The sequence below is a fragment of the Lasioglossum baleicum genome, chromosome 17 (genome assembly GCF_051020765.1).
Source record: "Lasioglossum baleicum chromosome 17, iyLasBale1, whole genome shotgun sequence".
Classification (NCBI taxonomy): Eukaryota; Metazoa; Arthropoda; class Insecta; order Hymenoptera; family Halictidae; genus Lasioglossum; species Lasioglossum baleicum.
In genome coordinates, this window is record NC_134945.1 from 8,378,186 (window position 1) to 8,390,016 (window position 11,831).

Here is an 11,831-nt window from a genome sequence, read left to right on the forward strand (position 1 = left end):
GCGAACTTGAGCGATGCGGCGCTCAGAGACGAAAATTTTGCCCGAATTGGGAGCAGAGGTATTCCCTCGATTAATGGAAATTGACTGTGATTACTATCAGCAAATTGGGCCAATCCACACGGCACTGCAATGCGTGGCCGACCCGTGACCGAGGGGGAGCAAGCCCCGACCGCTCAGTCAATTCCCAAAAATCGAGTTAATATTCTGACTCCCCGATGGGGAGTGTATCAGATATTAAGCTGATAAGAACAGATACTACACTTTGATCTTAGCCATGAGGCCGAGAAGCGATACTATCATCAAATTTAACAGCATTATTATACACTACACCGCTCACTTTTAGATTCGAGAAACACTTTCGAGCGGTGAGCCGCCTAGCGGTCGAGCGGTGGATCCGACTCGGCACTCAACGACATTTTCGAAGGTCTTCCTTGCTCTCCATAGCTCCATACTCTTACAGCTGTAATGATATACATAATAATAATGTATAAATTATTAAATAAATTATTAAATAAATAAAAACCGAAACCATTTGTTTTGAAATTTATTGCGGAACGAATGATGAGACAAAGGGTATAGCCGGATAAGGTAGTCAAAAATGCCCTTGAACCGAATTTTATCGACGATGTACCATTCGATAGAGCACCAAGAAAAAACATACTGTGCAAAATTTCAACCCTGTATCTCGATCGGGAGGGTAGTTATGGGGTAAAATCGAAAAATCAGTTTTTGGCCAAAAACTGATTTTTCGATTTTACCCCATAACTACCCTCCCGATCGAGATACAGGGTTGAAATTTTGCACAGTATGTTTTTTCTTGGTGCTCTATCGAATGGTACATCGTCGATAAAATTCGGTTCAAGGGCATTTTTGACTACCTTATCCGGCTATACCCTTTTGTATTTCAATTGAACGCATTTTTATTAGATACTCTTATGTCTCTACTAAAAGCACCCGGAAACTCATTTCCATCAATTTGATAATTGAACTGTTATAATTTAATGAAAAAGGAGTATGGAGCATGAAAAAAATTCATTGAGGTACGTATGTACATTCATACTTGAACAAAATCCGAAACAGCACAACTTCGAAAAGTATCCTATTTTGTGTGTGGAATGATTCTATTACTCATATCCACATAAATAATTTTATATATTTTTCCATTAGAGAGAGAAATACTTCGAAAGAAGAAGTCTCCATAGATTTAATTTGTCGTTTCACTTCTTATGAAATATATCTACATACATATATATATGTGTGCGAATCAATTTGTGTAACATACTTCTGAATATTTCAGGAACCTGCACATCCAATTTCATTACAATCAGCAATTTTGTTGTATGTGTATACCTATGTATATGTATTTCGTTTGTAATTTATAAAAAGTAAATTTTCGGAACAATTAATTTTCTGAAATAATGAATTATTACTTTTATTTGATAAATAATATTTAAAAAGGTGTTCCTATTTTGTGTACAACTCAAGCGAATTATTTTCGACAAATTTTTCTTTTCGAATACTTCACTCAAATCAACTAACAATTCTATTTTACTTTTACCATCACTTTTCATTAAAATTGTAGTTTTAATTACAATCACATTATAAATTTTCGAACTTTAAATTTTCAATACTTCACTCTTGTTAGATGTGTATTGTTCCATTCGTTTACTATTACGATTACAGTATCACTGCATGACACGATTGAATGACTAGGTACTACATATAGGTAGCAACAAGTAACAACTAATTGATGCAATGCGTAGCGAAATTTAGCTGCACTGTTTAGACAGTTTTTGTTTAACGTACAAGAGCGTATATGACTTCATTTATACATTATAGTTTACATCAGCGGTTTTCAACCTGGGAGGCACGGGTATATTGCCAGGGGAGGCGCCACGATTTTTAATAAAAAATGAATTGTTGCTACCTAGAGTACCTAGTCAGTGAATGAAAGTATGAAAGTACAAATCATCATTATACGATTTATTTTATTACTGCATACTATACTACATATTACGCATAAGTTGTCGGTTTGAAATACGCTATAACAAATGAGACGAATACATAAATCTATTTCATACAAACAAATTCATTTTATTAAGATTCAAAAGTAATTTAATCAACAATTTACTAAAAGTGTGCGCAAGTAAAATTGACGAACGTCCCAATGCAGTTTTACAAGCGAGAAACGTGGCCACCTAACGGTCAGGAGAAAAATCATCCTGATCAATTTCAGAAGCGAGAAACGTAGCCACCTAACGGTCAGGAGAGAAATCATCCTGATCAATTTCAGAAGCGAGAAACGTAGCCACCTAACGGTCAGGAGAGAAACTCTGCACGATTATTAACGGGTGAAATTTGACCTATAATTTGTCTTTAAAAAAAAGAAAGGTTAGGCGCGGATGTTTAACAGGGCGTGGGCGCGTTATTAACGTAGCAGACTTACTGTATTGTACAGGGCGGCTCCAGACAAGTGGGGACCCTAAGCGGTCAAAATTTCACCCCCCCCCCTCAAAACAAGTTTCAAGAAAATTCAAAACGGAATAAAAACTTCCATACAGTGCAACATAAACGCCATACACTTAACATTTTGTTTTTAGATCTGTTCGATTATTTTATCAGGAGGCCCTACAATGTTTTTCACAAGGTAAACATTTTCAGCTCCATGCGCGGGGCCCTACGCAGCCGCCCTGGTATTGTATTGATTTCTTAAACAAATTGAGCTGAACATTCGACATTTGTTTATATTTATAAAATCGAGTAGGTATTCTCCAAGCATTCTCATTCAATTTCGATTTTGTCGGAATGCGGGCCGAAGAAGCATTCGTTTTTTTATGGGAACAGTGGCAGTCCAGCTATGAAACAACAGAATAATTATATATACACGTTTCTCTTTTATTTGTTTTTTATTAAACTAAGAAATACGATCAAATTTAATATAATTTAGATAATACACTTGAATTTGATACTGTAGAACACTGGGAATCACAATCGGTATAGGGACTAGAAGTACTTTGTGCAATAGGTAAGGAAGTGGCAACGCGCGAGTGATTAGAACTCAAATGAGGAGGAATCTGAGAGATAGCAGAAAGTGTTGAATACACACCGTTATATGGGGTATTTGTTGTGGAAGTCGCACAAGGCGGTGTATGAGGAGGATGGGGAGGATGCTGCATGTACAAGCCGTTTGCAATGGCATTAATAATAGCAATCTTTACACTAGCTTTCCGTGAATTGGGAATCATCTTAAAGTCTTGTAAAAGTGAGAGCAAAAACAGTCTATCTGGGTCATTTCCTTCCCCATTCTCCTGTATACACTTCAGACTTTTAGCCAAAACAGCTGCCAAATCACTCTCACAGTCTGTTGCCTTTCTCTTTCTACACATTGGATTCAATTCATCGTTTGGAGGTGTGGTAAGTAAAACAGATAAAGGTACCTCAGTTGCCTCAATCGATTCATCCGCTTCTATCTCATCCTCTTCCAGTTGATAAAAGTTGCTGTTCGACCTGTAAAAGATTAAGTGGACCTGATAAATAATTTTCAAATGTATATTAAAGAGTGCACATACTCTGCATAAGACATGGATGGCATTAGAAATGACATCTGCTCAAAATACATATAAGTTTTCCATGTCCTGCCAGATTCTGATTTACACTGCTTTCTTTTCGCCAATTCTCTAGCAAATGAATTGCGGAGATTCTTCCATCTCTTTTGTAAATCTCTTCCTGTAAGAATTAGAATATTAGTTAGAAGGGCAATCATAGAAAAGTGATTCCTAATTACACAGAGCAACTTCGATTAGCAAGTACCTTTAAAAATATAATTTCAAGTACACAAACTCTCACTGTAGATAGATGAAGATCTTTTTGTCAAATAATGGCGAGAGCCGAGTTACTTATTTATACACGTAAAATTATGATTTTAAAAAAGATAGTCCTTACCGATCTCATTTTGTTTATCTTTATCCCATTTGTGAATATTCTCATTACCGTAAATAGCAATCATAACCTTTCTCCAGGCATTTTCCTTCTTGCCTCTGTGTGCATAATCGCGATTGCTTTTATCCCACAACGCCGGAAAATTCTGAACGATGGCGATCAATTTGTCATTATCGAAGGTTTCCATATTTAACAAATTTGAATCGGACTGAACAAAACGGCAATTGTTCCAACGCTTCTTCTGTGGACTCCATACGAAAAGTACCTATCAACATCAACTCATCAACAATAACTAAACTTTACGAAATACACAAAACTGTTGACTACACAAAATACAGAACAACAAACTGTCGGGTAGATGCCTCCATGTGTGTACATATTCAAGTATTCAATCTTCAGTATTTACTGTGGTGCATTGTGCATGATTGTGCATCATGCGCACACATATAAGTATATGTATAAGTACGTGAACATAGGCATGGACCATGAGCATAGGTGAATGCATCATACTCAATCATACTGCACACAAGTACAAGTACTTACATGTTACATGCGCGCATGGCATAGACAATATAGACATACATATAGTTAAATAGACGCGATACACGATACATACCTAATACATACATTCAATTTGAATTTAAATTTACACTTCAAACAAGACAAATTAATTTATACACCCCGCAAAGAATATGAGACGACGTACGAGACTACGAGACTTTTTCGAGCAGTTATGACTTATTTGAGCGACCACCAATAATTGCTGTTTTTGTACATACATATATTTCTTTACTAAATAATTTTTATTATATTTTTTTAGTATTAGTACTAGTATTTTTATATTTAATTATACGCTTTGCCCGCCTTATAGTATACATATGATATACATATACAGGGTGTTTCACCTAACTTGACCATCTTAAATATCTTTGTTGTTTTTAAATATACGTCAAATGTCTGAGGACAAAGTGACAAAGTTATACTTCTTTATAACGAATGTCCAGCTGCATCGATTGATGTATTAAAAAATACCTCATTCCATTTGAAAGAATTAAGGTGACCTTCATATCTCTAAAAAAAATTACATAAAAACAAAAATTTTTTTGGTATCGTATGGAGTAGTATGGACTTATGAGCCACTATGAGCCCCATTTTTTACCACTCAACTTTGTCCTCAGACATTTGACGTATCTTTAAAAACAACAGTTAGGTGAAATACCCTGTATATATAAGCATGCTGAATGTAGTATTGTTTATGTAAACCCGGGGAACAATTATTTGAACGTTATTGAACATAATTATTGAACATAAACATCTTTTTTCTCATATAGAATATGAAATTAATCCTGTTCGAAATGTTTTAGTAGGGTTTACTAGCGAGAAACGTAGCCATCTAGTGGTCATGCTGCGAAGTATTTTCGTCATCAATTTTACCACCGACGTTGATCACTGATTTTACTAGCGAGAATCGTAGCCACCTAACGGTCTCGTGATGAATTATTATTGTGATCATTTTCACGAGCGAGAATCGTAGCCACCTAACGGTCTCGTGATGAATTATTATTGTGATAATTTTTACGAGCGAGAATCGTAGCCATCTACCGGCTGTGTAAACTATTACATCAAGCGCGTTATATATTAATAATATTATTCTTTTCACTACAGACCTGCTATGTACAGTATATGTGTGTGTGTATACTACGAACTGTTATAACTATAAATTTCAATTTAGTATTAAATAACTGTATACACGTTAAGGACAATTTTTTTCTCACAACTAGACTGCAAATTTTAATCATGAGAAAAGTATGTAGATAGATGAGAAATACAAAACTATCAAAACATTAGAAGAATTTGAAAGCACTATATGTAATACTACAAAATTATTTCATTTGTGTTTCATACAGCTGACGTAGAAAATTGCTATTTTGAATAAAGGTTCGCAGTCTACTCATAACACAAATGGTTTTGTATAGGGTGTCCCCAATATTTCATATATCAACTCATTTTTGGTATGTGACCAAAATGAACGAAGACATGAATGTGAAGACATTACTAGAAGTCCAGAATATTTTTAACACTATTTGCATCTTATCAAACTATAAATAAAGAAATAATTAGAAAAGAGAAATACAAATTATTCAATTTCTCTTTAACTTACGAGATTTTTATTCTGCAATAAAATCCGTAATTCAGTAACAACAAACCATGATATTTGGAAAATAATCTTATTGATCCAGAAATTGTTGAAAATATCGGTCACTGGATTGCCTATACAATTATATAAAAACGATATACAGTACCAACTACATACACGTGTATACAATTCCGCAAACATGCCTCTACACAAAAAGTAAAGTAAATAAAGATATTCGTGTCCATTCGACACAGATAAACGCACGCGAGCTCGCAGAAAATTCGGAGACGATTTTCTCAAAAACAAAGGCCCGTACGTAGAAATTTTACTGTACATTTTCAACTAATGTTTACGCATAGAATCGTCACCTTTATGGTTGTAAAATCATCCGTGGATTCCTTGCGGAATGCATCGGCGAATAATGCATTTTGCAGGCTCGTACCGGTGTTATGTATACTTCAAACATCCTGTATTCTTCAATGGCAGCCGGTACACGATGGATTCGTAACAGATAGATATCCGGGAATACGTATCATGCTTGATTTATGTGAAGTACCAGCTATGATGAAACTGCAACGATAGATACGACTTACAAAACAACGTTTAACACCGTTTTGCAACTTCAACACGTAGACGCTCGGAGATCGGAAGATTACGACTATCGTTCGTAAGCGATTGTGTTGGGATCAACGACTTCGCAAAGGATTTCGTTTGTCATTGTGTGGAATTATACTGTTTATAGAAACTGATTTTCTTTGTACATCGACTTTACAAGCACGTGGATTCGGAATAAAAATCTCTAGAATGAGCAATAATAGATGTTCAAAATAAAAATTTTCTAACTCGATTCTATGAAACAGAAAGTATGTACATTTATATAAAAATGTGTCTCTCTTCTTTTAATAATTGTTACAAATCAAAAATAGTGCAGTACGTGTGAGGCTTGAATTTTTCTAATGTCTTCACGGTTTGTGTTTGATTAATTCATTTTTGTCATAATTGCATCAAATCAGCATTCTTTTAATTTGGAAGATACAGGAGCTGAAGAAGATCAATTTTTATTCATAAATTTAAGTCATACATTAGAAGAGGACGCAGCTAAATAATATCTGCTGTCTGAAAATTCAATTTGTCAATTGGTAGGCCCAAAACCCAAATTAAATCATATATGTTAAATACGATGAAATTAAATTAATGAGTGAAGTAAAGTCAATTTTTACGTATGAATTCAATTCATCAATCCAGAGATAGAGGATCTACATATATGTATAAAACCAATTGTTATTTACGAATTCAAGTCATGAAATTGGAAGATGAAGTAGCTAAATAATGTCATCAATTGATCAATTCATCAATTGAGCCAAATAAAATCAACTTTTATATATGAAATCAATTTATCAATAGGGATATACTGGAGCTAGATGAAATCAATTTATCAATAGGGAGATACTGGAGCTAGATGAAATCAATTTATCAATAGGGAGATACTGGACCTAGATCAAATCAATTTTTATTCATAAATTCTATTGGCCAATTGGAAGATACCGGAGCCAACTAAAAAGTTCTTTTTTGAAATTAATAATTCTAATATGTTAAAAATAACATATCGAAGTTATTGAATTGTTTTAATCTTTCTAGTGTGTGAAGCTGCTCTTATTTTTACCACAAATGCATAAAACCCTCGATCTATTAATTACCCTTCATTTCGAACGAATGATCTCTATTACGAAACGACTAAAACATGTTTATTCGTACAGATTCGTGAAAACACAAACCACGACACTAAGTATCCTAGACGCGGAGACGTCTGTTACATGATGTAACTGTTTTAAGTGTCCATAATCCCATGGCCACCTCGTGGAAAGTAAAATAGGGGAATCGCCGCCGTTTCTGATCAATAACATCCGAATTTTAAAAAGGATAAACCCGCTTCCCAGTGACTCGGCGATTCTTCATCGATGACCTTGAGGATGCACATCGTCGTTAACTTTCACTGCGATGATCAACGATACTTAGAACAACGAAGATGGTCTCCAATGTCAGACCCGATGCAGTTCCTGGCTCGGTCCAGCTCACAATTGCTTCTCTATCTGTCGTGGGAAACGTTTAATTTGTTCCATGAAAAACGTCCGACGCTCCTTTTCCTTGGAAGAGGCCGTGATCAGAGATCGAAATAGTTATGGCACCTTCTAACAACCTAAAACATAGTCCTTTTGTGATAAAAAATATTTAATATACTTGTTTGAGATCAATGTTAACGTTCTTGTTGGGCTTAATGCAAATGGCTAATAATTTCATCCGGCTGCTGAACAGATGGATGGGTCAAAATGGACCCTGTTCCTCCTATCCAAGCAGTACAAACACAAGCACACAAAACATTTATATAGTGCGGTTAGATTAATTTTGCAAATACAAGATACCAGAGATACGATGTTCCCATAGAAAACAAATAAGAAATAATTTAATTCTTTCTATTGCCAGAGGCCCTGTAGTTTTAAAATTACATTTAACATTAAATAAAAAGAATAGATATTTGAACAGAAAGGACTATTTCTAAGTTTGTAAATTAAAAGTATTTTTCCTAATAATTGAGAAGCTTCATCATAAAGAGCAGTGTTTTTCCAATTAAACGACATAGTTACATAATTGATTGATCGAGTTATCATTTTTTTTTTAAACTAAGTCGACAGTAGTGGTTAAACTCGACTGAACTCCTGTAACTCGGAAAGTGCAAATAATGTCGACGAAGTAAAAAAATTGGTTTCCAATCAGTCGTGTTCTACCTAAACAATTTCATTAAAATCGTGATTAGGTTGACTCGTGGAATCGTGTCTAATTCGATGGTCCTTGGGTCTTGTGGGATTCGATTTTATCCGTGATTCGACATGATGAACGAACGGCAGGATACATGAAGTTAGTAAACATGATCACGGGTTCGTCTGGCGAAAGGTTTAAGTTAAGGTTATAGGATTATGAAATTCCAGGAGACGTTTGTTTTCGACCCTCACACCGCCTAAATGTCACTGTACCTCGGCCGAATTAAGGCAAACATTGCTGATATCGAACAGCGGATTTCCACAGCTAGCCAAAATAAAAAAATTCGTCTTCTGAAGGAACCATTGCATATAATTATACTTCAATTCTTAAGTTCCAACAAATTCAAATGCTTTGGAATTAAATCGAAGAAACCAGAAGAGGTGAAAGGCGTCAAAAAATGATACTCAAATCCGAACAACAAAGAGGCAAAGAGAATCGAAAAGATGATATTAGAAATGCTATCAGCCACAGCATTCTCTCTAGATAATGACGTAAATATCAGTGGATGAACTTTTACCACTTACAAATGGGTTTTTTTGTCGCTTTTCTTGCAGCAAGATAATTGCAACATCGATCATTCATGATCGAACACATTTTTATTGGACATTCTGTAGAAGTTTCAAGAGGAATCGCCTAATTGCTCAGTCTTCGTAAGCACGTGACAGAAATACATTAGTCATAATAATACTAAACAGTGGATCTCCGTGTAAATTAAAATTGTTTACATTGATTGAGTAGTAGCAATTGATTCTTTTAATGTATCCACTCTTTCCAATTATGTTCATCTATTTTTGCCAAGAGAAAAATAAAGGAAGACTAATCAGGAGCATCGGCCATTTTGGAAACCAATGAAACTTTCTCGGTCGCAAATACAATAATAACAGGTTCAGAAAACTCTGCAATAACTTTCGCCAGATGGCCCGATGTTTCTTTCCCGTCGTTCGGCCACTGTGTAATTTGTCCACGGTATAGTGAGCGACATTGCTGAATCAGTCCTAAATATAAACAATGCAAATATATTGTCAGAACAACGTAAGATCTCTTCTCTTTAATGAAGACTACATTGAAGATTACATTGTTCTAGTTGTTACGCAAAGTTCTTACAAGCATGTTGAAAATAATAATACGTGTACTCTTAATTAAGTTTCAAATTTTCATGCATTTGAAACACGCATATCTGAAAGAACGGAAGTATATAAATATATATATCTACTCTTAATTAAGCTGCAAAGTATACATTTGAAAATACACATCTGAAAGAACTCAAGTATATAAAAAAATATATCTACTCTTAATTAAGTTGCAAATTTTCATGCACTTGAAGATGTATATCTAAAAAAAAAAAACTAAATTCCCAATTTCCATTTCGATGTAACACATATACGTTTTACTCTCACGAATAATAATTATTATACAAAAGTTTGAGTGCCCTCCGTTGACTGTATGTATGTATATCGTGTGTATTGACTACGTCGAAAAGGTATCAAATATCAATGTTCATGCAACAATTATAAATTACACGGGCAATATTGTATACACTATATTACAACGAGGAGCTTCTGTCGACACGTGTATATAAATTTTATTAATTTTTAGTTTGATCACATCTCGCCAATCGAAATGCAAATGAAATCGGATGCGACGGTTGTGCAACAACCATAGTCACGCGAGAGATTACATGTTCGCATTAATATTTATGCACACAGCCGGTTCAATCGGTTTTATTACTCCGAGAATTAATTACTATGCGATTTTGAAATGTGCTTTTATGGCGGCGGTACAATAGGAGCAGTTCGAACAAAGAATCAAATTTAATTGACTGTTTAGATTGAACTTAGTTAAATGGATCATTGTGTGACGATCATGGTTAGAAATTATAAGAACAATGACCTTTTAAAAAATTAATTATATACAGCTCTAAAAATAGATCACTCTACACTTTTTTTAGTATAGATTTTTAATATTTCTCGATATTGATTAAACTTTAGTATAAATTTAAAATTTAGTGTCAATTATTCTTCAAAAAATGGTAACTCGATCAGTATTGTACAGATATCAACATGGAACAAAATACATTTTATCAATAAAACTTGATAGTTTAATTGAAAAATATTATTCCTAATAAGATTGCTATTAAATTATTACAAATAATATTTTTAATTTTCAAATGTAAAAATGGCCCCTTCTTAACTTTTATGCACTCTCGTTTGAAAAATCATGGATTCAAAAACAGATCGATGACCTTAAAATATCGAAAAATGTGACCTTGAAGCATACCTTTCGCTTACCATAGTATTTGTCCTCTTCGACTGAATCATCTTCTTATATTTTTTCTGTTACCTATGAAATTTTCAATAATCGGCAAAGTGCAAATAAAATAATTGTCAACGCGAGAATGATCAAGACAATGATCAAGACAATTATCAAGACAATGATCAAGACAATGACCAAGATAATAACATACAACATAGTGAAAGAATTAACGGTGGTATGTTCTTAGTTGTATAGTTTCATATACTAAGAATCAGTGTGTACATGTGATGACAAATACTTTTTACAGCAATTAAAATGCAAACAGTAAATTGGCTTGAGCAAGCATTAATTTTTATAGTAGAAAGTTCTACCGCAGATCGAACATTTAAATAAATATTTTAGAAATCGTCATTGGAATGGCATAGTAAACTATCGATTTCCAAATAAATATTTAACCCAAGATAATGGAAAGTAAATGTAACGAATGTATTATACAACGTAGAACCAACAGTGACAATCAAATATTGACAGAACAGTGGATTTATAAGGTCGCATAATCTATTTTGCTTATAGTAAACATCTAAATTATTTTTTGCAACAGGGTATAGTGTGCGGATGGTTCAATAGATAATAATATATACATTTTTTAATTAATCACTAAGAGATATGGATCTCAAAATTGATG

The 11,831-nt window shown here is 34.0% G+C and overlaps 1 protein-coding gene and 1 non-coding gene across 2 annotated transcripts; both read right to left on the reverse strand.

Annotated features, from left to right (window-relative positions):
* Positions 1–99: 99 nt before the first annotated feature.
* On the reverse strand, positions 100–292 carry LOC143217739 (U2 spliceosomal RNA). The gene has a single exon (XR_013010885.1). It is a non-coding gene; the product is annotated as a U2 spliceosomal RNA (small nuclear RNA).
* LOC143217441 (uncharacterized) lies at positions 104–4,424 on the reverse strand. Its single transcript, XM_076441723.1, has 5 exons — positions 4,288–4,424; positions 3,943–4,204; positions 3,570–3,726; positions 1,637–3,507; positions 104–460 (listed from the first exon to the last, which is right to left on the reverse strand). The coding sequence occupies exons 1-4, from the start codon at positions 4,315–4,317 to the stop codon at positions 2,934–2,936; spliced, it is 1,023 nt and encodes a 340-aa protein (XP_076297838.1). The 5' UTR covers positions 4,318–4,424; the 3' UTR covers positions 104–460; positions 1,637–2,933.
* Positions 4,425–11,831: the final 7,407 nt, after the last annotated feature.

What these genes read in the sequence shown, in the direction of transcription:
- LOC143217441 (XM_076441723.1), bottom strand. Translation starts at nt 4,317, where the DNA reads ATGTACACACATGGAGGCATCTACCCGACA. An exon ending in ATGGAGGCATCTACCCGACA is followed by an intron (nt 4,205 to 4,287) that starts GTTTGTTGTTCT and finishes TGATGTTGATAG; the next exon opens with GTACTTTTCGTATGGAGTCC. An exon ending in AGATAAACAAAATGAGATCG is followed by an intron (nt 3,727 to 3,942) that starts GTAAGGACTATC and finishes TAATTCTTACAG; the next exon opens with GAAGAGATTTACAAAAGAGA.